Genomic DNA, 27563 nt, shown 5'->3' with positions numbered 1-27563 from the left:
TCGTTTCAGCTAATTGGGTATTTGTAACATTTGGTTCCTTTCCTCTTGTGCAAAATATACAAAGAAAAAAAAACACAAACTCAGAAACGAAACAAATATTAGCACGTCAATTCATAAATCCACCAAATTCAAATACACGAAATCCACCTTAAAAAACAAACAAACAAAAAAGTCAACAATAATGACATAATGACAACGATGAATAACAGACTCACAGCCGAGGTTAGAGAACGATGCTGTTGGTGTTAATGACTTAACAACACGTATCTTTACATCTACTATTCCCTCCTCCCCTTTCATCTCCCCCTTTACGACCTTTGAACACTGACACACACACTCCAACTGCCGCCACTGGGTGTGCGCTGGTACGATGCTGGAGGTAAACTGTCTTGTGTTTGCCCTGAACACAATCACACTACCACAACTACCACCTGGTATCAAAAATCCCACCAATGCAGCACCTGTGGGCTCTTCTTATAGGGTCAGAAAGGCTGGATTAACAGAACTCACCCACTTTACCTAATATTGCATTGAATTGTTTCCCAACAAATCCCTTTAAGAAGAGCCCACAGGTAACAAATGGAGGAGATGGGATTTGAATCCAAGCTTCTAAGATTAAAATCTAAACAAGTCGAGTTCCTTTTCGTTTTTTTTTGTTGTTGTTGCTGCGCGTGTAACAGACTGACAACCTCTTACAACAAATAAAAGTGCAACGTTTTATGATTTGACTCATAAGGTGCTGATGGCAACAGAAAGTTGAGGGCTGTTCATGTTTCAATCTGACACCCTGTACAAAGACACCATAACACGGAGTTGATTCGCTCTTGAGAAGCAACAGCCACACGTGGCTTCTGGGCAATTCTCTGCTGCCATGGAACAGAAAGCGTGACTTGCTAACTATATCGAACATACTGAAAAGTGGACAGCAAACAGAAGCTCCTCTTCTTATCTTACAATCGATGTTCCTCCATTAATAGTTCTTAATCAGAAAGATAGCAAAGTGCTGACAGACACAGAGGTGCAGCTAGTGCTGGAGCTGAAAGCAAGCGTTAATTTACATGAAGTTAAGTAGTCTGTGGCCAGAGGTTAACCCAGAAGTTCAATTCAACAAAACCACAGGAATGAGAGGGGAAGGGGGAAGGGGGGGGGGGGGGGGGGGAAGGGGGGGGGGGAAGGGGGCGGCGTCAAAAGGGCGAGTGCTGGAGGAGGAATTTAAATGGGAAAATTTATATGGCCGAGTACATGTTCAGCATTCGTGTGTGGGTCTGGCAGTTGGCCTGCTGGAAGACTGCTTCCTACTTCCTTATACGAAGCAATTGCATTAGACGAGGCTCAACGTAAACTTCCTCTTTATATCCCTGCTCGCGCCTCTGAGAGCGACCTCCACTTGTTCTCACACTAACCACATCAGACCCTTCCACCAACCTTCCCCCTCAACATCATATGGGAAAACCAAATACAGACATTGAAATAAAAAAAAATGCAGGGAGCTGGATGATGTGTTAGAGGCAATAAAAAAAAAAAGCCATATTCCCAAATAAACGACCGTAAACAAAAAAACAAAACAAAACAGAAAAAGAATGTAATGACTGGGACTCTTCCTTTTAACGCCTTTATCATCCAAAGTAACAACAACAGAATTCAACAGAAGACAGGATGAATGTAAACGAACAATGTTTTTTTTCTTTTTAGCTGCAGCAGGTGGCACCCCACAGAAAAGAGAGACAGAGAAAGAGGGAAACAAACAGAGGTGAGGAGAATGGATAAGGGAGAGTGACACAAAGCCATCACAGCACCTTATTAATTCTTCCTCTGGATGCTTTTCCTCTACATCACTTTCTCTAGTCCACCCCAACTCCCCACTTGCCCTCCCCTTTCCCATGTGCCTCTTTGCCCCCGTCACTCATGGAGGCTATGACAGGATAGTGGTGATGAAATCGTAAAACCTCTTTGAGTACTGCTCTGGGTTCACCGTGGAGATTTCTGCTCCGGCCTGCAGAGACACACACACATCCATCATCACTGGGCAAGTTTAACCTTGTTGTTTGTCAACTGAGCCACTGAAATAATGGGTCTCTATGCAGCTACGTACCCCGTGTTTGACAGTCTTGGCGGCGTGCGCAGCTTTCTTCTTGGCATCATAATGCTGCAGGATGTCTATGATAGCCATGAAATAAACCTCCTTCCTGGGAGCACCTGGAGTTTAAAGCAAATGCACCCTAAATAAGAAATCATACAACTGTAGAGGGGAAAAAGCAGATGCTGTTTAATGTATGTACAATTTCTCACAAATAATCTTCTTGAGAGACTGAATACCAGATGTGATAAATGCAGTGAAAACCAAAGCTGCCAGTAGGGGGAGCTCTTAGTTCTTTGTTGTTTTGTTTTTCCCATTACATACAGCCATCACAATGCAAGGATTGCATTTCTCACTCACTTTCATTGCTTTTAATGGCATAGACGTCGATGGTGGGGTCGAACTCTCCAGGTGACAGTGGCTTGGTACTATCCAGGGTGTTGCTGGGACTGTCAGGGGGGGTCCCAATGCCTCCTCCGTCACTCTCACCCTCCTCCTCGGCCTCGTTCTCCTCGCTTTCCACTTCCTCTTGCTCGGCTCGCTCGACATCGTGGATCCCTACCAGCAGACTGTAGTCCATGAGCTTCAGTTGGGCCAGGAACTGAGGACGGTGCATGGAGGCAGGATGGTAAAATAATGTGTGGTGATGGAGGAGTAGATGAGAGGAAAAAAATAGAGGTTGAGTTAAAACTTTGTAGCAAAATATAAAATGAACTAGTGACGAATGAATGGTGACATCAAGTGAGATCTTTTACAGCATGACTTGCTACCTCACATCTGGCTACATACAGCACTTAATGCATGGAAAGCCACTGATGGGACCAACAGACAGCCCAAAAGCTGAATCACAATTTGACAGGAAAAAAAAAAAAATTCATGTCGAACACATACCTCCACATCTTTCCTAAGCTTCTCCAGGAACATTTTCTTGTTCTCTTCGTTAATGTAGATCTTCTGCCCATCGTTGATGAAGTCATTGTCCTTGTAGGTGGGCAGCTCTTTAGCCTGCCCATTAGTATTGGAGATTAGTGACCAGATAGAAACAGCCAAAACTACAACACAAACCCAAAAGGCATGGTACTGTATACAGCAGACCTGGGCAAAAATGTGCAGACAGAATTTTGGTGCTTAAATCAAGTGTAGATGAGGAAGTGTCAATAAATATCACTCCACCCAATCATACACAGATTCTATACTTGAACATACCTGAATACAATATTAAATAAAAGCTGTAACACCAGCATCTGTATTCTTCATTGTTTTTTCCCCCAGAATACTCACAAGACATTATATGTGTCATTACACAGGAGTTAAAGATAGCACAGTCTTGCTCAACTTTAAGCATTAGGGGGTATTTCAAAAAGCACGATTACAAAGATTAACTCTAATCTTAGAAATGACTCATACTGAGAGTGCATGTAATTGCATCGGCCTAACAATCCTGCATGTTGAAATACCCCATTCACATATATGAGGTGCTGAGCCTGTGGTTTGTTCGATAAGCCTGTCTGCTTCAGCCAAACACAACAAGTACTACTGGTAACATAACACGAGTTGGCTAACAGGGTACAAGCTGTCTGTCCAAACCAAGGCTTTCCTCTTTTCGAGCTAAATGTTTTGACTGTTTAATACAATGCATGCAACATGCACACAGCAGGGTACAGATCCACCTGATGCTCTAAATTTACAACTTCCCGTATCACTTACACTTAAATGTATTTACTGTCTGTATTATCATCATTTTTCTGGCACAGTGTACAAAAATTTGTACAGCATTTTAAATGCATTTGGTAGATCCGTATACTTTGTGTCATGAAAAAAAAAGAACATCCAACTCAAAGCCACTAAAGGTCCTTTTATGGCACGAGAGTAGACTCCGAAAAGCATCCGCTCTTAGTTTCGCAGAAGTACTCTTGCTCTACTAGGATGCTTTTCAGATTCCAAATATTGGTTTGCAGGTAAAAAGATGTTTGTTTGATTTTAATAATTCTATAAAGCCACGTTATCTTTGAGACTAATTGCTATTATTCAGCCTAGAAGCAGAAGGAAGTAATTTCCTATTTAAATGTCAGTCTACAGGGATCAATTTTCTCCTCAACCATGCTGCTGCAAAACCACCAGCAGCCTGTAGGTGGAATAGGTGATACGTGGGTAGGGAGGGGCCTAGTTCTGAGTCACTGAGGAAAAGGAGAGCAGGAAATGAGGTAAGAGGGCAGCAGCAGCAGTTTAGCTACTACAATGTTTCTATGGCAGCAGAAGAGGAGCAGCAACACACAACACCTTGTGGCACTAGAACAAACTCAGACAGCACACACACATACAAATACATACAGAAGACGCCTTTACAGGAATATTTCTCACATCATTGGACAATTGAGCACATATATATATACAGACATAGACCTCCAAATGAAAAATAAATAAATAAATGAAATGTACAACTTTCTTGACTGAATATAGATGCGACAAAAATAAATGAGGCTGACTGCAAAGAGCAAATAACCCAAAACATTTTAGATGCCTGTCACCAGATCAGACATCCCAAATCTGGCAATTCATCCATCTTTCTGTGGGCTCATTTCAACTGTAATATTTCCATGCCCAAGCCTTCCTTCTTCTTGCTCCTCCAAGTCACAAAAAAATAATGCTTTCAGTTGCACTCTCATTGATTTTCTCAGCTACACTGACTAAAATAATTTGGGTCTGACACTTGACTGGTGCACTTCGCTGAGGGAGCGAGAAAGATTTATTTGAGAGAGGGGAGAAAAAAAAGGAAAGGTTGTTGATGAGCCTTACAAAACTGCATGACAGGTGAACTTTTCCACTGCCTTGAAAACGAATGTTGTTTCTTTTTTCTCCTGTCAGCTGGCTTGAAATGGATCTTGCAGTTTTGCTGTCTACTGATTTTTATACCTTTATACACTGTTACAGTGCACCTTTTACATCAGTGACATGTAATCTGTACACTATGAAGACTTCCTAATTTCACTTTTGTTATCCAGCACTTTGGTATCAGTTACTAGCAAATCAGCAGCTGTATTATAACCACTCAGACGTAAACACAAAATTAGCCACTTACTTCATTTAACACTGTTATGTTTGAGGACAGAACGTGTCTTTATGAGTGTGTACATCATTTATGTACACACTCATTGGTTTTATGTGGGTTTCCATGATTGTATGATTACTAGTTGCTCTACAAAACCCTTTTTAAAGACCCAATGGCCATATTGCTGCCAAAAGAACCTAAAACCAGCAGGGCTTCAATATACTGGAGTATTTCTACAAAACAATGGAACATGGTCCCCAAAACAAATTATGTACTAGACAAGCACAGAAAAGTATGTTTCGCTTCAGTATTTCAGGTCTAAGGTTCTCCGTATCACACAGACATTTTCATTTTCTTCAGTACTTTAGTGGCTTAGAAGAGAGATCAAAATGTGAAGTATAAAAACAAATCGTCCTACTTTACTGCTTCTTGCTCTCCAGTGTTTCAAATAAATAAAGGTGCCACTGAGTGAATGCTGGGAACAACAATGAATCACTCGGCGAACTCAATCTTACTGACAAGTTGACCAAAATGTGGCTGTAAATGGATGAAATGTTTGCCAAAAATATGGCACTTAAATAACAGTGGATCAGCCTGGAGAACAAACGGAAATATTCGGCCATACAAAAAGAACAAAAATAAATAAATAAAATAATAAGATAGATTTAATAGATCATGCCTGGTATATGAGCCCTGGTTCTCTTACATCTCTTACGTGTTTCATGGCGCAGTAAAAGCGCGTGGCAATCCGCAGTGTTTGCAGCCTTTGCTGAACATTACCAGATTTGGGCCGTGGGGGGGCATCCTCTGATGGGGGTGGCTGCTAGAAAAGGGGGAGCGAGGGAGGGACGGTAGGGGTGGAGGAGAGGAAAGAAGAAAGGAGAGAGGAAGGGAGGAAGGAAGTTGGAAGTAAAGGCAAAGTGTTTAAAATGTAACAGAATACAATAGTTTTGTTTTCAGATTGGTAGAGGGTTGGAAAGGGCATCAGCGCAAAAGATCTGCATGACCCGTCTAGACGTTTGTAAATCTGATGTCTTTACAATGGACGTGCCAAGAAGTGCATATCAGTCTCCAACACAGTCATCCAACAAAGATGCAAAAAGATGACACTATTTTGTGGTTACATCGTTTTCCTACTACACATCGACCTAAAATAAATGTTTTAGACTCCCTCTAAAGCTTAAACATCAAAATTTAAGATCGATATTACATAAAGGCATTACTCTGCACCGCCTACATTAGTGTTTGTTCATTTCCCGGCTTAAACACCTGATAGAGAAAGAAAGCAGCCTGGCAAAGCTACTCTATGGAGCAAGGATCTGGGACTTAGCAGAGCGAGGAAACAACTGTAAACTTACTTGCATCCTATGAACCTGCCAAACAACTTATCAGGCGTGGAACTTTTTCTAAGGGATTAAAATTACCGGACAAAGGAAGAAAGATAAAATATCAAGGAGTTCAGACTCATTCATATGGCCACATGAAAGCCATGTGGCCCCACCGGATACCAGCTGTTTCTACTGTGAAGGAGAGAGAGAGGACATTATTTTTTATTTAAAAAGAAAATAAATGCAGTTTCGAGCCACTGAACAGAGACCTAGTGGTGATATTAGTTCTATTTCACAAACCAATGACCAGCGACTATTTATGACAAACAAACACAACCTCTAAATTTCACAGATCACCAAAGAAAATAAATAAAATAAAATGCTGTCATTGCACAAATCTTTATCAGTAAGAGTTTCATGAGTTACTGCCAGTGTCCTAAATACCTGGTTAACCATAAATAATATAAATAACATGATTTAATAGGCCCATATAAGACCAGTATAACCTCATTTGAGCTCTACTTAGGTTGAGAATAAAATAAATTAAGGTGTCAACCACCTGACTGTTTTTCTGGTAAATGAAAAGCCAGCTGCTGCTGCTGTTTGACAGCCAAACCCCTGAGACAGCAGCTACAAGAACCACAGAATTTATTTCATGAAAAAAAAGAAAAAAAAAAAGAAAAGAAATATACATGTCATACATGAGTAGAACAGAAAATGCCCACAATGTGCAAAAGAATGAGACCGGTGTTCATACACATCGGAATGTGTTTGAAATCATGTAACTTCGTAAAGGATGCAGAAAAACATTATATATACCATGCAGATGCATGCATGAAAGGGAGAGGGCCATGCAGTCAGGAGAGGACTCTGCCGTGCTTGTTGTTTGTGTGTGTTTCTTTAAAACTTTTTTTAAGAATACAGACTGAGCAAAATGGACTGTTTCCCTTTTTTATTCTTATTTGACACCATTTTACTTCTTAGACATCTTACTGACCCACTGAGTGTGTGAGAGCAAACGTAACTTAAGCATGTCTGTATTCCTGTGTGTGTGGCCAGATCTTGATCTCTAAAGGCTGAACCTCAGTTAACTCTGTGAGATCTGTTCCAAGTCTGGTGTAAATGTATGTGTGATCAGATGCTGTATTTTGCACTCTGCAGTTTAACTATAAGATAAGTATTAGAGTAAAGAAGCTTCACGTATTGTTACTTGTTATTTAGTTATGCATTGCTTATTAGCTAAAAGTTAAACTAAGCAAAGAAATCAATACAACCTACAGGCAACAACGTTCAGTATTACCCCAGTTCCAAAGAAGTCCAAAGAATAAAATCTAAAAAACAAAAAACAAAGAAAACCAACAAGCAGCAATGATTTGCAAATCCCATAAAGCCACATTATTGACAACAAACTATGGAAAGCATATCAAAAACTGTTAAAAATGAGAACTTTTATTACTTCGTGAAAAACATTAGCTCATTTTAAATTTGATGACAACAGCACGTCTCAAAACTTTGCAACTGCACAATGAAAGGCTGGAAAAGTAAGTGGTACTAAAAAAAGAAACAGCTAGAGGAAAATTTTACTACTAATTAAAAGAGCATCTTAGAGCGACAGAGTTTTTCAGAAGTAAAGATGGGTAGAGGTTCACAATCCGCAAGAAACTCGATCTACAAATTGTAGGAAACAATTTCAGAATAATGTTCTTCAACTTTAAATTTCAAAGACTACCATCAAAAGTTTCAGAGACTCTGATTCTGAGAAATCTCTGTGTGGAAGGAACAAAGATCAATACTGGATGCCCGTTATCTTCAGGCCATCAGATGATTCTGTCATGGAAATCACTGCATGGGCTCAGGAACATTTCCAGAAATCACAGTCTGCGAACACAGTTCGCTGTCCCATCCACAAATACGGGTTAAAGCTCTCTACCCTGCAAAGAAGCCGTACGTGAACATGATCCAGGAGCACTACTGTCTTCTCTGGGCCAAAGTGCCCAGAGAAGTAAAGTAGAAGACTGTTCTGTGGTCGGGCAAATCGAAGTTTGAAATTGTTTTTGGAAAACGCTTCGTCCTCCAGATTAAATAGAAGAACCATCCAGCTTGTTGTCAGCATCCGTTTAAATGCCTGCATCTGATGGTATGGGGGTGCATTAATGCCTGTGGAATTGGCAGCTTGCACATCTGGAAAGGCACCATAAATGCTGAAAGGCACACTTAGGTTTTAGAGCAACACGTGCTTCCATTCACATCTTTTTGGGGCATATTTGTACATTTCAGCAAGAAAATGCTAAAACGCATACTGCAGCTATTACAACGGCATGGCTTCATAATAGAAGAGTCCAGGTGCTGAACTGGCCTGCCTGTAATGCAGACATTAGACCAGCTGCAAACATCTGGTCAATGAAACAAAAAACATGACAAAGATTACTCAGGACTGTTGAACAGCTGGAATCCTATATCAGACAAGAATGGGACAACATTCCTGCCCCAAGTCCAAACCTGCCCAAACTTTTCTGAGATGTGCTGCTGCCATTAAATTACAAATACATTTTTCTCAGTTTAAACGTTTATGTTTTCTGTGTTCTATTATGAATAAAATATGAGTTCATGAGATTTGCATTCATTTTTATTTTACATTTTAAACAGCGGCCCAACTTCTTTGAAATTGTTGTAGTTTAAGTTAAGAGTGACAGCTTGTCTCAGAAAATATAACATCTGACTTGATACATGCGAGCTTGCCAAAATGTATCCTGTTGCTTCTTAATCTCTATTGCTAGACAGCAAATGGTGCTTCACACAGCTGCGCTGCACACAAAAAGAGGTCACATAGTAGGCTCACGTGTGTGTTAAATCCTCAGCTGCTTTGTTTTTCCACTCATCTGTTTTAACCATAATAATATTTTGCTTGTTCCCCCATGTACAGGGGCCTATATTTAGTTCAGGGATTCCCTGAAGTCTTCCATGTCTCACTGCATGGTGTTCCACAATTAAGACCCCCCATATAACTCGGTTCAAGCTGCTGTGGTTCAAAACTGGGGCAGCCTATGTAAATACCTTTTACAGGCAAAGACTAAACTTTGCAGAAATAAATGTGTATGCAGATAATGAAAAGAGCAGTGAGTTTTCCATCTTGCTAAGCTGATACACTGCACTGCAAAGTAATCAAAGACGATGTCTGTAAGTATCATTGTTCTAGATCAAACCTTCAACCTTAAGGAAAAAACCAAAACAAAAAACAGCTAAATAAAACTCTTCTTATCAGGCAAGGTAACCATTTGAACTGTTGTTAGCTAATACACATTTAACACAAAAGACAAAATCAGTCAGATTTCAGCAAATTCTGTGACAACTCATTTTCAACAGGTGACTCTGTTCAAGCAGCCAAAAGCTCAAAAATAGGCTGTTTCTCACATCAAACAGCAAAACTTCCATCGCACAAAATGTCCTGCTCATATACACTGTTTACACACACACACACACACACACACACACACACACACACACACACACACACACACACACACACAAATAAATACATAAAAAACACAACATACTCAATCATGAGACAACATCTGTCCGAATAAAAACACTACAACAACAAACAGTCAGACATAGAGTCACACGCGCAGATGCACACAACCGTCAGTCTTTCACACACAGACAGCAAGCAGGGGAACTAATGGATCAGCAGAAGCCAGGTTAGAGGGAATGAAGCAAATTAAAAGGAACAAAAATACCATGCAGTGGCTAGAAAGGGAATGGAGTGACAAAGTAGGTGCTACCTGAAGGAGATGGATATTTGCTACTGTCATCCCCACCCAAAGGGAAACAAAAGCAGACACCAGAGTCCTGTTAGTTAAACCATTTGGGTGATGACAGTGAGCCTGGAACTGTTTGAAAACACTGGAAACAGGTTGTTTTCTTTCTCATTCTCTAATCGTCCACATGGCTTTCTTATGACATGTTATTTAAACAAAATATTCACGTTTAATACACTATATTTAAACTATTCCTCAGACTGCCAGGACTGTTCAGTAGTACCAGAACCAAGACATCGGCAGGGTACACAGCACAGCTGTACATTGTTTAAGACGACACCGACTCACAAATCCCCTCAGAACTTCATTAAGCAACACTTTGCAAATTTAAGTGGACTTGTTTAGTTTGCTTTGAAATCTAAAGCTTTTACTTTTATTAAGAATTCTAGCTAAAATTTTAATTGATATCATTTACTGCTCAAAGCAGACAGGTATGGCTAAGAGTCCTATCCAGATATTTAGTATTCGTGATTATGTATAACAGTGGACCTTAGCTCTCAGCAGGTGACTATACCTTCTCCTTGTCGCTCGCCTCTCTTGCCACAGTGGACCCCTTAGAAAAACAAACAAAAAACAAAGACACACGGATTTAATTTCTTTTCACATTCATGCTGTATCTGATCACCTCTCCTCCTTCATTTCTTTTTCGTGTGTTCTTCTTTCCTTCCCTCTTACCTTGAGATCATATTTCTTGTAGACAGAAAGGCGGTGAGAGAAGACATTGCGAGTAACAATCATGTAAGTCTCATCCCCATCCACTGTGAGCCGGTACATCCCCAGAAACTGAGGAAGCAGCGTGTTGCCATGGCACTCAACAATAAACTACAGAAAGAGTGTGAAGAAGACAAATATATGACCCTTTTTTCAGTCACAATGGATACTTAATGCCTGTACTAACAGGGAGAGTTTATGGAATAAAGAAAGAGAGATTTTTAAAGCAAAGCACAACTTAGCTTTTTCCTGAGAGATGATAAACAGAGTAAAGGGAGTAAGGGGCTCCTATTACAACAGCTATCAGTGGACATGGCATGACTATGGAACCCATAAAGTTTTTTTTTTAATCACTACTTAAACTGCAAGATCAATAAGAAGTTGCATTATTAAAGACAACAGCTTGTCCCTTTTCCTTGTGATGTTATTTTCATCAGCCATCAGCCATAGGCTAGCATAATCTATTTCTTCCTATGGAAGAATAAACAGTAAGTCATACATTATAGTAAAAAAAAAAAAAGCCCTCTTCACCTGATGGTATTTCTTTAGAATGTTGTGCATCTCGGCCACATCCTCGCTGCTGATGGTCTTGATGACGTACCGTTTGTCGTAAGAGGTATGGAAGCGGGCCCCGCTGCGTCCCTGGGCCTCACTGTTTAAGGGAGCACTGCGTGTCAGAGAGTTCTGCAAACACAGAGCACAAACAAAGATGAAACAAGGATAAGGACGTGCACAATGAAATGACAGCAGCTTGTCATCTTTGCTCTTTGACAATCCTAACTTCCCTATAAAACCTGTTTTGAAAAAGAGTCAGAACTCATGTTGACCTCTCATTACTGAATAGCTGATAGGGAAATTACATTTCTGAGGTAGTGCACAGTTGTGAGGGAGCTCAGAAATACAGCAAGTAGATCTGCATTCTTATTGTTTCACCACCTCCCACACTCTAGTCTAAACATATGAGGGTTTGACCCCTACGGCTGCTGCGCTGCCAAAGCTACACACAGACGCAAACAGCTGCTGCCCAGACTTTGGAGCTCACAAGTAAGATGATCCAATACCCTGTGGCTCAATCCCTCATTCTCTAAGAATTCCTCACCCCCTCTCTTAAACTGTTAGCTTATGTTGCTTATGTTGCAGAATGACAACAAACTTTGGAGTTATGTGGCAGAAACAACAATATAATTTCTTCTTATGTTTAGAAGCTTACTGAAGATTTGCTTTTTGAGACTGCTAAAAAGTATGAAAAGTAAGAAATGACCAAGTCTTAGTGCAATGTTGAAATCATTTGAGTAACAAGCTCAACACGCTAAAGAAATGCTTAAATTTATCAATTTTTTTGCAGTGGTTACCAATTTTTCTCATAATTTATTTAACATAATGGTTACTGTTGCACTCTAATGACCTTCCCAAAACATAAACTAATACGTCTGACATTAAGCACCATGAAAAATAACAAACAAACCTTTAAACCTTCTATCTTCAACAAGTGTCTAATACAGAAAATCAGTTTAATAGTGACAATGTGGCATTTTGGACTGGTGACTTTCAACTCCTACTGCCCACCGACTGCAGCCAGCTGAGCCCTAATGAAAACATGTAAGAGGAACAGCTGCACTGAGCTGGGAGACAATGACATCCAAATACAGCCAACTCACATACTGCACCGGGAAACAGGGATTTACTGGGAAAGAGCAAAAACTGAAGACAGAGTGGGCTCAAACAAAAGAGGGAAAAGATGACTGCATTTGTTTTGGAGTAGTTACGTGTTTAAGTGTGCTTAGATTGTTAAAGTTATTAGACTGTGAAACATGTACTAAAAAAAAACATGGTTATCTTTAGTAAGTGACAACCCAATATTCAAATTTAAACCAATCTTATACTACAAATGGTAGAAGTCTTTTTTTACCAAAAAGTCCTGATCATCGATGCCAAACCTCTCCCTGAGGTTTCGAAACACCAGAGGGCAGTACTCTTTGAACTTGAAATGGCTAGGCATGTTCTCCCTGTGTGTACACAAAAATCAGAAAAACATAACGAAGAGTTCATGAATGCTATTTAGCGTGTTTTGTTACTCCTTTATGCTTAATTTAAAAAACACATTTATTTTGGTGACACACAATAACTTTTGAATTTAAAAAAAGAACTTACTTGTTGAACAGGTGGTTGTCCACTTTAATCTTAGAATAGGCCTTGAAGTCATCTGGCATGAGCATGATGGGAATCTGGACATGGCTTAACTCGTTTATCTGTGCAAAGAAAAACACAAAAACAGGATCAATCAGTCATGCATCTAGGAAAACGAAGCAGCTTAAAGCATGTCTGTGAAGCATGTGGTGTATAAGAGGTCCCAGAAATCCTAGGCAAAATATGATGTAGTGACCGAGGAAATTAACACTTAAAGGATTCATTCATTTTATGTTTCTACACAATGTGGAAATAAAGTTAAGATAGAACATGGATTGTGCTCGGTTTGGCTGTTCTAATATTACAGTTATCAATCCTACATAACTGAGATATCTGAAATTTGGGGTCCTGAAAACAAAACATTGATGGATGAATTTGTAACCCACACTAAAGCAGATATACAAGTTATTGTGCTTTATTATTTAAAAGAGCATTAACCAATGTGTCCAGGGCCATCAATTAATGATAATCTTCAGCACTGAACAACTGGCAATGTAAACATTTTAATAGATTACATTTCTAGGATCATGTCATGTGCAAATCTGAAGGACAGGCAGTGAAGAGAATCAAAAGGAAATGCTCCAGAAAATGCAAATGTTTGTCATTGTTTTTAAATGTACAGACAATGACAAAATGGGGACTTTAAAAAGAGTGACACGCAGCCTGTAATGTCTATATAATGTCTAATACAAGACATAAATAGAGTCTAGATAACATGTGGATTTGTAGGAGTAAGAGAATGTGTTGCAGAAAAGTTAATCTTAATATGCTTCTTCAAGATCCTGCAGTCTGTGAAGCCCTGCTATTTTCTAATCTTCTTGATAGAACATGTTTACAGTTCAGAGCATAATGACATTTTCTTTTCAGTGTGCAATGCCATTTCTCTAGTCTCTGAAATGCAATTTTAAAAGAAACTGGGGTGTCCTCATTACTAGCTAAAAATTGAGCACTCATCCTTTCAAAACCCCCAGTGACATTTACCTTGAATTTCAAGAGTGATGCTTCAATGAACCTTATACAGTGAACAGGAGAGCTGTGATCACCTATGGTACATTTGCAGGAGCTTCCCTTGGAGCTGGCCATGCTTCACATTGCTGCATTGCACAGACCTGACATTTGTTATGAATCAGGCACAGCTTGATACACATACGATGTGTGTATTTGTGTGTGTGTTTGCGCATTTGTTGTTGGCTGCCGGCAGGCTTCCTAGCAGGTTGCTTGAATCTATTAATAACCCTCCAATCATTCCACCAAGCACACTCGTGATGACGGTGCAGGGAGTAGCCTAAAATATTTCATTTTGACTGATTAATAACAAGACATGTGCATGTTCCTCTGCAGCCAAGTCTCAAATGTGATTTAAGTTTTCTACATTGCTTACAACTAGGATTGTGCTGAGATTCATAATGAGGTGTCATATCACGACTTCAGCATCTCACTTAAACGAGGTATCCAATGTTTTTACCATTGCAGATCATCTGCAGCCTTGTAAAGTTGCAGAAATGTTGGAGACAGTATGCAACAGAAAGTTCATAATACCAGTCACAGTCAGGTGAAGACATGTATTAACAGGCTGAGCGTGGAAGAATACGTCTATGATCTTGTCCACTCTCAAATTATTATATATGACGAAACTGCTATATTAAAATGTAAACATTCAGCATTAATAATTTAAGAAAAATCTGTAACTAATGACTAACAAATTCCCAGCACAGCCAAGATGTAGGGCTAATTCCCCACAGGCTCGTGATATTAATTTATTTTGGTCAAGTATATAATCTGAGCCTGTTCTGCCACTTGAACCTGGACCCAAGTTCACAGATGTCATATCCAAGTATGGTTCAGCACCCTGTTGTGACAGGCACTGTCGTCACAGTGACGTAATACAACAGATGCATCCTGGGTACACAAGGGAGATGTCACCTAATCAACAAAGCTGCATTTCACACAAGAGCAGAGACAATGCCTCATCACACCACACAGACACACACACACACACACACACACACACACACACACACACACACACGTGTCTGTGAGGACACTAGTGTTCAGCAATGACAATTGAGATGAAAATATCTGTTAGATAAAAGAGACGATGGGTCCCTCGAGGTTCATTTTTCCCCAAACTACCCTCATATGACCATTTGTGTAGATTTACTGTTTCAGCAAATGTCCTTGTTGCTACCTTTAAATTTCACAACCATAAAAACAGCAAAAGGAAACATGAGAAAGTGCCTATCCAGGATGACAGGATGACCCAGGATTTTTTTTTTATAGGCTTCTACCTTGATGCTAAACATCTGTGCAGGTGCCTTTGTGGAAATGTTGTATATAAACTTCACTATAGTTGACTATAGTTGCGCCTAGCCCACACCATATAATGTTAAGTAGAGCTATTTCATGTTTCAGGCTCTCATATGACCATCCAGTTCATGTGCTTATTTTCCTCCATCTATCAAACTTGCAGACAATTTCACACCACCACTTCCTTTTTGTCTCCATGGTGATGAAGACTGGTTTTCCGGCCCAGAGTGAAGTAAGTGTGCGCTGTTGCTCCATTGGACAGGAAGTTGGTGAAGATAGCATGCTTTCTCAGCAGCTCGGCATAGCCTCATCTTTCTGCACAATGACAGATGACTCACTAATAGTTGAAAGAGCGAATGAAACAGAGCTGAAAAGAAAACTGCTCCCAGACTTTTATATAAAAGAAGCAAAACTAATCAGACCCGCAATCAAGATGGGTAGCCCTCAGGGACACATTTGACAATGAACAGGAAAGATGCGACCAATCATGATCATACTTATCTTTTCTGATAACACCATTACTGATTTGCAAACTATAAGCAGAATGTGTTATCAGTGGAAAAAGTTAACTTGGTAATGTAATCATTCTGATGAGTTCCTCTTGAACCTTTGTTAGTAAAGGTCAAACATAACATTTTTAGAAAGAGAAAAAGGAAACATTTTCACATACCATTATTTGATAGTTGCATATAATAGGTCTGGTCTAGCTTTTAAGAAAAACATGTTTCACTACGCTGTAGGTGGGGAAAATTGTCCATTGTTCTAGTGACGGCTAGAAAGGTTATTTAGGGTTTCTGCCAGTTAACTGTTAGCCTTGCGACCTGCAGGATCTTAGCTTCAGGGAAATTTTTGTCAATGTCTTTTAAGATTTTTATTTTTTTTTTTTAAACATTAGCTGTAACTGTTAAATAGGTTATTGGTGGGCACACATAAAATAACCTTAAACATCTCTAAGGAGACAAGTAAATGAAAGTAATTCACAGTCTTGTTAACATTGTAAATGGACTGGACTGCTACTTATAAAGCAACTTCTATTGTACTTACACCTTTCTGTTTTCTCTTTTCTTAATGTGAAAGAAGATTATTAACTATAGATTAGATTCCCCTCTTGTTTTGAACCATACGGAACACATCAGTGCAAGTAGATACTGCAAGTATAGTGTGATGCATTTTTATTGCTTAGTACTGATTTTAGTACTGATTTAATTTTGAACAACATAAAACCACTTTGATCTGTCAGGAAATTGCTGGCTACGAGTACTGTTCAGCCTTTTGCTGCGCCTGTGGTTTAATGTATGGTGCTGTGAATATAACCTGCTGTACAACTATTTGAATCAGCAGTACTTCTATGACAGATTTGCTATCAATACATCACAGGAGTGCAGAAGTACAGCAGCTTCAGTGCAACATTTAGACAGCATAACCAGCGCTGCTGCATGTGTTTACACCTATTAAACAAATGTGTCACAACCAGAATCAGAATAAATGAAGCACAGCCTACAGCGACAAACACAGTGACAGCTATGTCCTCCCATGGACATAGTCATAACTGGTTTTAATCAACTTTGGCAGCTATTACTAAAAGCCTGTTTTTGCTATCTTTACCAGTTGCAAAAGTTTTGCTGGTGTTGGTTTATCCTTGTGAAACCAACACCAATCTACCCATCTATGTGTTAATCATCACAGCAAAATGCAGTGCAGGCGATACACTGCAACAGGAACTGCCACAAAGGCAATTTGGAGTACTTTAGCTTATGGCTGTATGAAAAAAATAGTTTCCACAGGACATTGTGCAATCCAGTGAAAAACTATGCACACCTTTAGGTACAGCTTATCAAATTCACTTGATTGATCACAAGCAAGTGTCACCAAATCTACAGAGATTGGTGACACTTGCTTGTGACACTCCACAAGCAAGTGACACTCCATTGGAGGTGTCTGGCTGCACATAGTGCAAATAGAGCTATTTTGGTGAAAAACAAATACCATATCAGCACAAACACCTCATACCAGCTGTGGTCGAAGGGGTGATGATTTGGGTTCACTGTGCGGCCACAGGACCTGGACACCTTGCAAGGTAATTTGACCATGAATTCCTCTGTAAATTAAATCTTTAAATTGGGTCATGCAACAAGAGAGTGATTCCGCAGCAGCAAATCTACAACAGAGTTGCTAAAAAAAAAAAAACACAAAAAAACTAAAAAACTCAAGGTGCTGGAAAGGCCCAAAGTCCAGAACTCAACTCAATTACAATGCTGCAACAGTCCATAAAGAGAGCTGTGCATGAATGAATGCATGCAAACCTAACTGAACTGAAGCAAAATTGTAATGAAGAGTCAGCCAAAATTCCTCCACAATAATGTGAGAGACTGATTTACAAAAATACAAAAAAGATACCAAAAAAAAAAAAAATGATTGCTTCAAGTTATTGCTGCTAAAAGGTGATTCTACAAGCTATTAAATCATGGAGGGTACTCCATTTAATATGACTGCAGAGAGTCATGTGAAAACAGTTTTTTGACATGACTGTATATCATAAAAATGGTATTTTGCAATAGTGTCGTGACTGTCATTAAACTTTCCAGGTGTTTAGTTGGGATGAAATTTAAGGAGTCTGAAGTGAGTTGCGGTTTACTTCATTCAGTTGCTGTGGTCATATCCTAAAATTTGATTATTATTGTTTTGCAAACTGTTGAAAAGATTTACCTACAGTGTTCACAAAGCTAATATGTTACTCGGTATCTTGCATTTTTAACTTCTTTATAACCACGGTTATTTATCTGTTGATTTAAATTTTTCCACAATGGGTGTGGTTTTGAAAACATGTAAGTATGATCCCAATGTAAGATAACATGTTCTTCTAAATGCAATGATGCCGAAAAAGATCTGCGCCTGAACAATAACAACTGTTGGTACACCAACTTTCACCATAGTCCCAAGCAGTGGTGGTCTACGACACAGTACATAATACTGCATCATAATCCAGGTTAGCCTTCTTTCTATGGTTTACAGGAAATACAAAAAGTTACCTTACAACGAGGTAACTCAATATGTACTGGGGAAAAGAAAAAGAAATACATGCAGTAGCCAGGGGTACCCCTTAGCTTCCTAATAGATCCACCTATGGTATGGATTTCAAAATCCAATGTTGCCTTGTTCTCAACTTATCGCATTCACAAAATTTCACGAAATCTTGGCCTCTGACCCCTGACCTTGAGGCTGAGGTCACTGAGCTACGAACTCGTCAAAGATTTTTAGTAGACACACGTATGTTATCAATTTGAAACTCCTATGTTGCTTTGTTCTCAAGTTATCACATTCACAAACTTGGGTGTCCATGCCACCCGCCTGCCTGCCAGGGTGACGACAACACCCCATCAGCCATAAAGGGCCAATGCTTAGAAATGCAAAGTAAAACACTGAAGATTCACTACCAATATCACCACTAATAAAGTACTGTTAGCTAAGCATTTCCTCCACCATTTTTTATTAAAGGCATCTTTTAAACCATGTGGTTTTAGCCATATAGGTTGCAAAATAAAGCTTGGTGACGTGTATGTCACTGATCCACAACTGAGCTATGTGGAGATGTGGTTGATGTTATATTTATAGATTATTGTGGTTCAAACGAAATGGAAATAATTAAGAATGAAAACTATAAAAACAAAGAAGATACAAACTAACCATGGATCTGCAGAATCATTTCACCCCTACTACAGAGACATGAGCAGGATGTAATGTAATTTTGTAATGTAATTTTGCCATTGATTTCGTCACATCCTGTGTATGTTTTAAACCAGAGGTGTCAAACTCAAATACACAGTGGGCCAAAATTCAAAACTGGAACAAAGTTCCAGATATAAGAATGAATTTTTTCTTATGGACTCAAACATGTTTTGCTGAAAAACTGAATATGGAACAAGCAAAGCTTAATACTAAACAATATATATATTAGCTGTATAATACCAGTAGGCCAGCTCTAATAGTAATTTGGTGTGGCTTCGCGGGCCAAATGTAATTAGGCTGTGGACCAAATTTGCCCCGCGGGCCAGAGTTTGACACCTATGTTTTAAACCATTATTATTCAATATTAGGATCTCCAAGAGGCTGCTAAGATTGTGTTTCTCTCTCCACCTCTTTTTAAAAAACAAAATACAAAACGGAAATGCGCCTATTAAATTATAGTTTGTTTCTACAGTTACCATGGTCACAAGCAAGTACACAGTATTGAAGGCGACACACATGCACACAAGCATGCGATAACGAAATGAAAAAAAAAAAATTATATGCTCAGTGCAAGAAAAACCACATGCTTCCACAAGTTCTTCTGTCTGTCGCTGCCTCAGGGTGACAGGATGTGAGGTTTCAGCTTTTCTCCATAATCATCACACGTATTAGCTGTGGGTCACTCCTGCAGATATTTATAGAATCAAACTCTTATGTAATACACAGAAGCAGACACAGCTACTCTGAGTCAGACACAGAGACAATGAGGGAGGAGAGAGGGGGACAGGGCATGAAACTGAGCCACATAGACAGGATGGCAAATAAAGAGACCCTCACAAAACTAGTTAAAAATCTGCAGGAAGGGGAGGGGTTTCATGAAGAAACAGAAAGAAAAAGAATGAATAGTAGCGCTAGTATGAATTAAAATTTAGATCAGGGGGAGCCAGATTTTTTCAAAAGGAACAAAACTATTTAAATTTAAACTTGAAACGATTACCTACAAAGATAAATTTAGATCCTGCTACATAAGCCTGTCTGGTAAAATAAAAATCAACACACAACCTATCAAATTTATTTTAGTTTTAAAATCACTGGAGCAGATTTTATGCAACAGCATGTCAGAAAATGCTGGAGTCAAAGCTACATTAATGTAAAGGATGCCTTAAACAGTCACAATGCAGCATTCCAGCCAATGACAAATCTACTCACACACCAACAGCAGAACACATTCTGACACACTTCTCTTCCAACACTGCCCTCATACAACACAAGGACTTACAAATAGACCTGACAGACAAGCCAAAACTTTATCCCTTTTTACAGACTCCCAGGGTGAAGCTCTGAGCCAGATTTACTGCAGAATCAAACTGGAGATGCAAGGTGTTTGGCACCTGAAAACATTTTTAAAATTAGCTTGCGGTAGCCAGGACTTTTATGCATCTTTCTAGGAAATAAGTATTTTTGACTTCACCATTGGGTAGCTGGAAAGATTCTACAGATCACGACGGCAACGGCGACCCGTCAGGAAGCCTATCAAGGTCACAGCTACAGGAGTGTTTAAGGTGTGACAACAGACAGATGGGTCACACAGCCATCCGCCTAGAATTTTTTGAGGGGGAAACTGAATGTCTATGAGCGTCTTTTATGCACAAATTTTCCTTACAGAATAGTTAGCTTCAAAGGTTTCAAATTTCCCCAGGCTTGTTTTTCCTCTTCAGCACTCTCTATTGTAGTGTATTGATCTGATTGGTTGATGTAGCCCAGTGGCCATCTAATCTACAGCCAAGTATTTTTTTTTTTTAGTGCCTGCCCTTTTAAAAGACTCCAAGGACAATTTCCCAGATGGTTCAGAGTTGCAAACCATCTGGCACATCAGGTGAGTTAGGACCTAAATTCATGCCAACAGGTTCTGCAACAGACTGGGTTCTATGAAGTCCCTGGCTCACCATGGTAACACTACTAAATATTCACAGGTTAGAGATGCAATCTGTAAAGTGTTCTTTGTAGTGTGAAAACATTAATACAGAGAAAACGCTTTATGATGTTGCAATTTTAAGAAGCTAAAATGGGTCGCTAGTTTGTCTTATTCTAGGTTCATTTACATTCAGGCTAAAGCATAATAACAGCGTTACTATAAGACAGAGCCAAGAACCACACTTTTCCTTCCCTCTGAAAGCCACTACTTTCAGCAAGAATGCAGACTGTTAGTTAACTTGCCATATCCTGCAAGCTCCAAGTGCTAATTCTACGCTTTTCCTTATTTTTTGTCATATATAAGTTTACCGTTTCGGATGCTTATTTTAAATGTGGTCAGCGGTTAAAATAAACATTTTTTGTATTTTATTGAGGTCACATAAAGTGTAATATGGTCTTGCGGGCACAAAGGTCTGCTTGTGAGCACAGCAGTCCCACACACCTGCTGTGCAAACCTGCTGTGTGCAAGGGGCACCCAATCAGAATAAATCTGTTTTAAAGGCATGGGGGCCTCTATGGGAGAGCCTTGCTTGGGGAGTAGATGAACATGGGCTGCACCAACAAGATTAAACAAATGATTTTTATTTTTATTTTTTTAATGTGAATCACTCATAGCTACTCTAGTAGAGCAAAAGATTTAAAAATTAGAATTGGAAACAAGCATTACAGGTCCTGTTTCATTCCCCCAAGCTAGACACTTAGAGCTATGGTCTAAATCCGCTGTCATGTAAGTTTCTTTTATTAAGTTTTATAGTGAGAAAAATCTTCCTGACAATGGCAGAAGGCAAGAAAAAGGACCAAATAATACTCTTTTCGAAAATCCACACTGCAATTTTTATGGCTTGAGGCACCCCAATCACAATTTGTAATCTTAGTGCAGCCAAAAACAGATGCTATATATGCTGACAACATTTCAAAGTACTAGGATTAAAATAAAATGGGCTACTTGCTTAAGCAGGTTATTTTAAGGAAGCTTTTAAATACTTCAAAATACATATCTTTGGTTAGCTATTACACAACAACAATTCTGATGACATACACATAGTTTACGGGATCATTTAAACATCTCATTTATTCCTATGATTGCTGGCACTCTATTTGTCTCATTCTGCATGCCATTCTCACTTCACTGGACTAATATAAAGGTTGGAACTACTGGCATCTAATCTGCACTGGAGAAATGAACGGACCAGTAATTCAAATAAATCTGGTTTTTAAGCCAAGACAATTTGGATTATTCAGATGACAACCCACAGTGGTTAAAGAGGGTGGTTACAACTGCAGAACATGTGTATGAATGAATGTGTTTCAATGTCCTACTGTCTTTGCAGTCTGGTGGCATTCTCAAGCCTCACCCTTTATTCACTCCCTTTTTAGTTCATGTTACTTTTGCAATCTCCTTGCTGCAGGGAGTGACCTTTAGCTCGGGCTGACCCGCAATAACCAACCCAACATTAGTTTATGAGAAGAGTGTTAGTTCACTGGTTGGTTGCCAGGAAAAACAAAACAAAACAACAAAACTCAAAGTCTCACTGAAGTGGCAAAAGTCACTTATAGATAGATATTACTGTTTACACAGCTGGTTCCTCCATTTATTAATTTTATACGCGTCAGGCAGGAAATCCAAACAGTGGGTTTATTTCAAGAGTAAACGATAGCCCCAATAGAGCGGCAAAACCCACAGGCAAACATTCACCTACCATTTATCAACGTCAAACATGGCTTACCATGTTAAATGCACAAAAAGCCCAATAATAGCCAATTAAACACTCATTCTACTATTGGAACAGAGTCCTTGCTGACTGTTGCTTTAATGGTATCATTAACTGGCGGCTTCCTGTGTGGTGTTGTAAAATTTAGATTTTTAAAGCTTATACTAAAGTTCTGTATCTCTGTAATTATGCATAGTGTTACCAAGGATATGTAATATCTCAAATATAATATAATATAAGAGCTCTCAGCTCTGGAATTAACAGCAGTTTTAGATGCTCCCTATACATACAATTATAATTAATTTAATAAAAAAATGAATGATGCATGGATAAACAGTTTAAAATGGATGGATGTTTAGATGAATGGATAGATGGCTATCATAAATGTGCATGAGTAGCTAACTACTTGTCAACAAGGCAAATTTGGTAAGGGGTGGCCCTACTTATATCAATACTTGATGGCCTAAACACTCAGTGGCTCAATCTAGTGACCTGACATGGAATGTAATTTTTACATAGCTGATAGTATGACAAGCTGAGTACCTGCTGAGAAAAACTGCAGGAGAAGTAGCCTAAGGCATAACAAGGGAATGTGCTGACGACTCCAGTGCACTGTTGAGCAATCTGAGTACAGTTTGAACATGTATTCAATGATTCTTCAAACTCTAGGTTTTTATGGTTACAAGGCACTGACCCATAATGTTTCAGCAGACAGTTGACACAGCACAAAAGTAGACACCTGAATCCGATAAATGATTATGATATAATCCTAGCTTTGACATGCATGGACAAACACAAAAACCAACAAATGATTTTCTCTTAAATTTACTGATGTAACAAAAAAAATAAATAAATAAAAAATAATAATCCATGATATAACCATAAATTTTTATTGAAGGGTTTTAAGAGCTTGGTGGCCATCTAGCTGATACAACTGCTTACATCATATCTGATAAGCAAAACCAGTAAAGTGAGGACAAATGGCATATATTTATATACATTTATCTTTCATAGGCACTTCAATGACATTGAACAAGAGACTGACTAATTTGTAGTGCATAGCTTCACAGAGGTAAAACTCTCGTGTTTCTTAATTTGAGCCTTCAGGCTTAACACTAACCAAAGCCAGGTGACTGTGATCCATCTACAGACTACAGCTTAGATAAAGAATAAAAGCTTTAGATCTTTAGCTGCCTTGGCATCATGCATGTCAGACTATTCTGAGGTTCTGTAATCCACACTAAACTGCCACAATGAACCCTACTCCAAAAAAATCAAATGCTGCAGAGTAAAAAAATAAATTGTAACACATTCCCATAAAGACTTTCCCCCCAATCTGCCCACAGTGCTGCAAGTATTGCAAATATCCACCAAATACTCCTCAACCTGCCTCAAACTGACATAGAGATATGGACAAAAACAAAATAGACTATGATCACTGCTGAAAAAGTCATTAGTGAAAATAAATGTCTGGCTATTAATAAAACAAAGTGGATCATTTTAAACTAAATAATTTAAAAACAAATAGGTGATTTATTACATTAAAAAAAGGTAAACATTTTGTTTTCATTTGTCAAAAGGAAAAGAGATGTCATTAGAAGACACTCCATTCATTCTTAGTTAATTTGCTACCATGCACATTCTTATTGTTGTTTTATATATATATATATATATATATATATATATATATATATATATATATATATATATATATAAATAAATAAAACAGGCAGAGAAAAATAAAGCGGGAGAAATTAGAGCATCAGTTACAATCAAAGAATAAAGGTTATTGCCATCATTGTTAAAAAAAAATCTATAACTAACATAAAAATAAACGTGTGTGCTTAATAAATATATGAATGCTGCTGCTCAGCTCATTTGGCTATACCTTGGAAATCAGTTCTCCTCAATCAGTCTGGTGCCAAAAGATTGCCCTACAGTTATAACTCTGCTATAATTACGATTTTAAAATCAAGGATAAGCTATATACTACAACTGTAACAAAAAAAGGAGCTGTCATCTATGTGTAGCCTAAATCTTTTTGCAAAACACTGCTTACGGGTATAATGTGATTTGGTGCCAGAAATATTTGCATGTCCTCTGTCTGCCAAGTTGTGTGCTTTTTCCAACATCTGAGAAGTGGCCAAGTGCAGCAATTATTCAGCAAAGGAAGAGAAAGACAGCAGAGATAAGCTGTCTTGCATGGGAAGATCTGCTCTCTCATGACACAGAGCCCTAGGAGCTTATCCTACATGTGCACAACAGGAAGCCAAAGCGAGTTCACCGCACACGAACACACGCGCGCATGCATGCATCAAAACCACGGCCTAATAAGATCCACGACATTACTATTGCAACTACAAAAAGCTCACTAAAGCAAACATTACTAATGGATTGCGCTAATTGAAGCCAGTCCTGTATTTACGGTGACAGTTCAGTGAACCGCTGGACAGCTGTCACCTCGTATTTTTACTCAGCTGCAGTAACACAAAAGCTGATATCTGACAGCAAGTGAGCCTTAATGTGGAACATCAAAAGATCGAGGGAGACATAACCGTAGATCATCACAGTGACAGTGGACGGTCTGACTCACCGAGTGGTTGACTCCCCACATAACCACGCTGAGCAGAGGGTCGCTGGCACGGAAGAGCTTCACTTTTTGGGCAACGAAGTGTTTTTTCTTGGTCTTGGTTTTGCTCGCAATGGATGCGGCAATGCTGCTCGCCGAAGCCATCTTTAAGAAAACTGGCTGGTTTATTGCAGACTGTGCGATAATCCCGACAGCGTGTCTTCCCTTGAAGCTGGCACAGCGGCCACCAGCTCACGGTTCAGCAGTGTCAGTACTATTCATTTAGCCATCCCAGCAAACCAAGGTGCCCCGATTCTTTTCTTCATCTAAAGTCCCACAGAGCTCGACTGTCGCTGTGGCCCTAGCTCGAAAGAAACAAACGTGAGGAAATACGAAGTGTTTAGCCTAATACTGCTTGCTCTTCTTCACTTAACCGTCATACGCTTCTCCGCCAGCCCACATCATAAGTCACTACTCTTCCTTCCTTAACTCTCGACTGGAGCTCTCTGCACCTCCTGCGATGTAGCCTCACCGAGGTAGCGTTAGCATAGCCGAGAATAGCTTGTTAGCTAGCAAACATCAAAGCTAAATTTCGTAAAAACAGTAAACGTACGGAGGATGAACAATTGTTAAGCCCCCGTGGCAAATGACCCACAGAACATGCGCTTGTTTTTTTATATATAAAAAAATAGCACATTAGAGATGTTGAAGGGTAGCTAGACGCTTAGAACTACCAGCTAACATGAGCCTCCCCGACCTTCTCTAACCAAATGACGGCAAGAAGCAGAAGCGGACACCGTTCACCAGCTATCGAGCCTGCAAGCTAACTACTGCCATTAGCCAGCTGCTCGGCGACTAGCGAGCGGCTCAGCCCTCTTCCTACGCGTTTGTACTTAGTCCACAGAGATGACAGGGCGTGTATCCTGTGATGCCTTTGCCCGGTTTAAATGAAAACATTGAGGAGCAAATATTTCGACGTTACAAGAATATCAACGTTTGGTCCACTCCCGCAGCGTTGATGTTCATGTGCGCTGCAACTGACAGCTCGGCGGATGGGAGGTGACGGGCTGAGCTTTGCAGTGTCTCCTGCTCTGATTCGCTGCTACTCCTGCCCTCCACTACCGGGCCCATGATACCTTTCTGTTGTATTTTAATAGCGCAAGAGCTTTTCTATATTAGTCTATATTTGGCATTTGGATTGACCCTTCTTGTCAGCAACAAAAAGGTTATAACTGAATGAAAACTATACACTTTTTCAGTGAGGCTGCCCTACATGACTGTTTTCTTCACCCACCCCCGTTTTTTGCAGCCTCTATAATAGTAATGGATTAGCAGAGACATGCACCATCCAAGTCAATCCCTACTTTTGGCTTGGTGTAGATCTGTAGATACGATTATATATATATATATATATATATATATATATATATATATATATATATATATATATATATATATATATATATATCCACACCATCAGAGATAATGTCTTTGGAGGTCATTTGGTCTTTTGGTGCATACTATGCTGTTTCCACTGGCACAATGCTGTGTCAGTGCCTCTGTAAAAGCAGGAGGCTTCAATGTGCTGATGCGGTATAGAGCTCATTTGTTTTATGGCTCACCCTTCACGGCAGCGCATTTCTTTTCATATTGAGTGAGCTCTATTTATATTGAATAAAAATATATGTTTGACACACACACACACACACACACACACACACACACACACACACACACACACACACACACACACACACACACATATATACATATATATATATATTCATAATAATTTAATGATGGAATGTGGTTTCTTCCAAACTTCAGTGTAATTCAATGAACAGATTCAAGGACATCTGAGGAGCTTTCCAAATCTTAGTAGTTCTCAAAAGTAAACTACACAGTTCATTAGAAAACGGCACAGAACCTTTAGTTGTCTGGTTCACCCCTCCATAGGTCATGCAAGTTGTGTTTTCAATAAAGAGAACCTTCACAGACATATGTTTTCAATAAATAAAATAATGTAATAGACACTTATACATCTAATTGCCAGACTGTTCTGTTGTCCTTTAAAGATTTAGACCCCAATCCATCGAGCTCCAGTT

At 39.2% G+C, this 27563-nt stretch overlaps 1 protein-coding gene across 3 annotated transcripts; it reads right to left on the bottom strand.

Moving 5' to 3' along the window:
- Positions 1-1541: 1541 nt before the first annotated feature.
- Positions 1542-26563, bottom strand: pip4k2aa (phosphatidylinositol-5-phosphate 4-kinase, type II, alpha a). 3 transcript variants are annotated; one of them, XM_084939123.1, is made up of 11 exons: positions 25483-26563; positions 13135-13232; positions 12893-12989; positions 11515-11667; positions 10948-11094; positions 10787-10825; positions 5842-5949; positions 2969-3082; positions 2438-2678; positions 2093-2196; positions 1542-1993 (listed from the first exon to the last, which is right to left on the bottom strand). In XM_084939123.1, exons 1-11 carry the CDS (start codon positions 25621-25623, stop codon positions 1913-1915), a joined length of 1323 nt encoding a protein of 440 aa, XP_084795249.1. In that variant the 5' UTR covers positions 25624-26563; the 3' UTR covers positions 1542-1912. The 3 variants fall into 3 exon arrangements, with proteins under 3 accessions (XP_084795249.1, XP_084795248.1, XP_084795250.1); XM_084939122.1 differs by having other exon boundaries at positions 5833-5949; positions 25483-26559; XM_084939124.1 differs by lacking the exon at positions 5842-5949 and having other exon boundaries at positions 25483-26559.
- Positions 26564-27563: the final 1000 nt, after the last annotated feature.

The sequence above is a fragment of the Perissodus microlepis genome, chromosome 9 (genome assembly GCF_051167445.1).
Source record: "Perissodus microlepis isolate ML-2025 ecotype Zambia chromosome 9, ASM5116744v1, whole genome shotgun sequence".
Classification (NCBI taxonomy): Eukaryota; Metazoa; Chordata; class Actinopteri; order Cichliformes; family Cichlidae; genus Perissodus; species Perissodus microlepis.
Note: the sequence above shows the minus strand (reverse complement) of the source record. Positions and strands in the feature narration are given on the sequence as shown.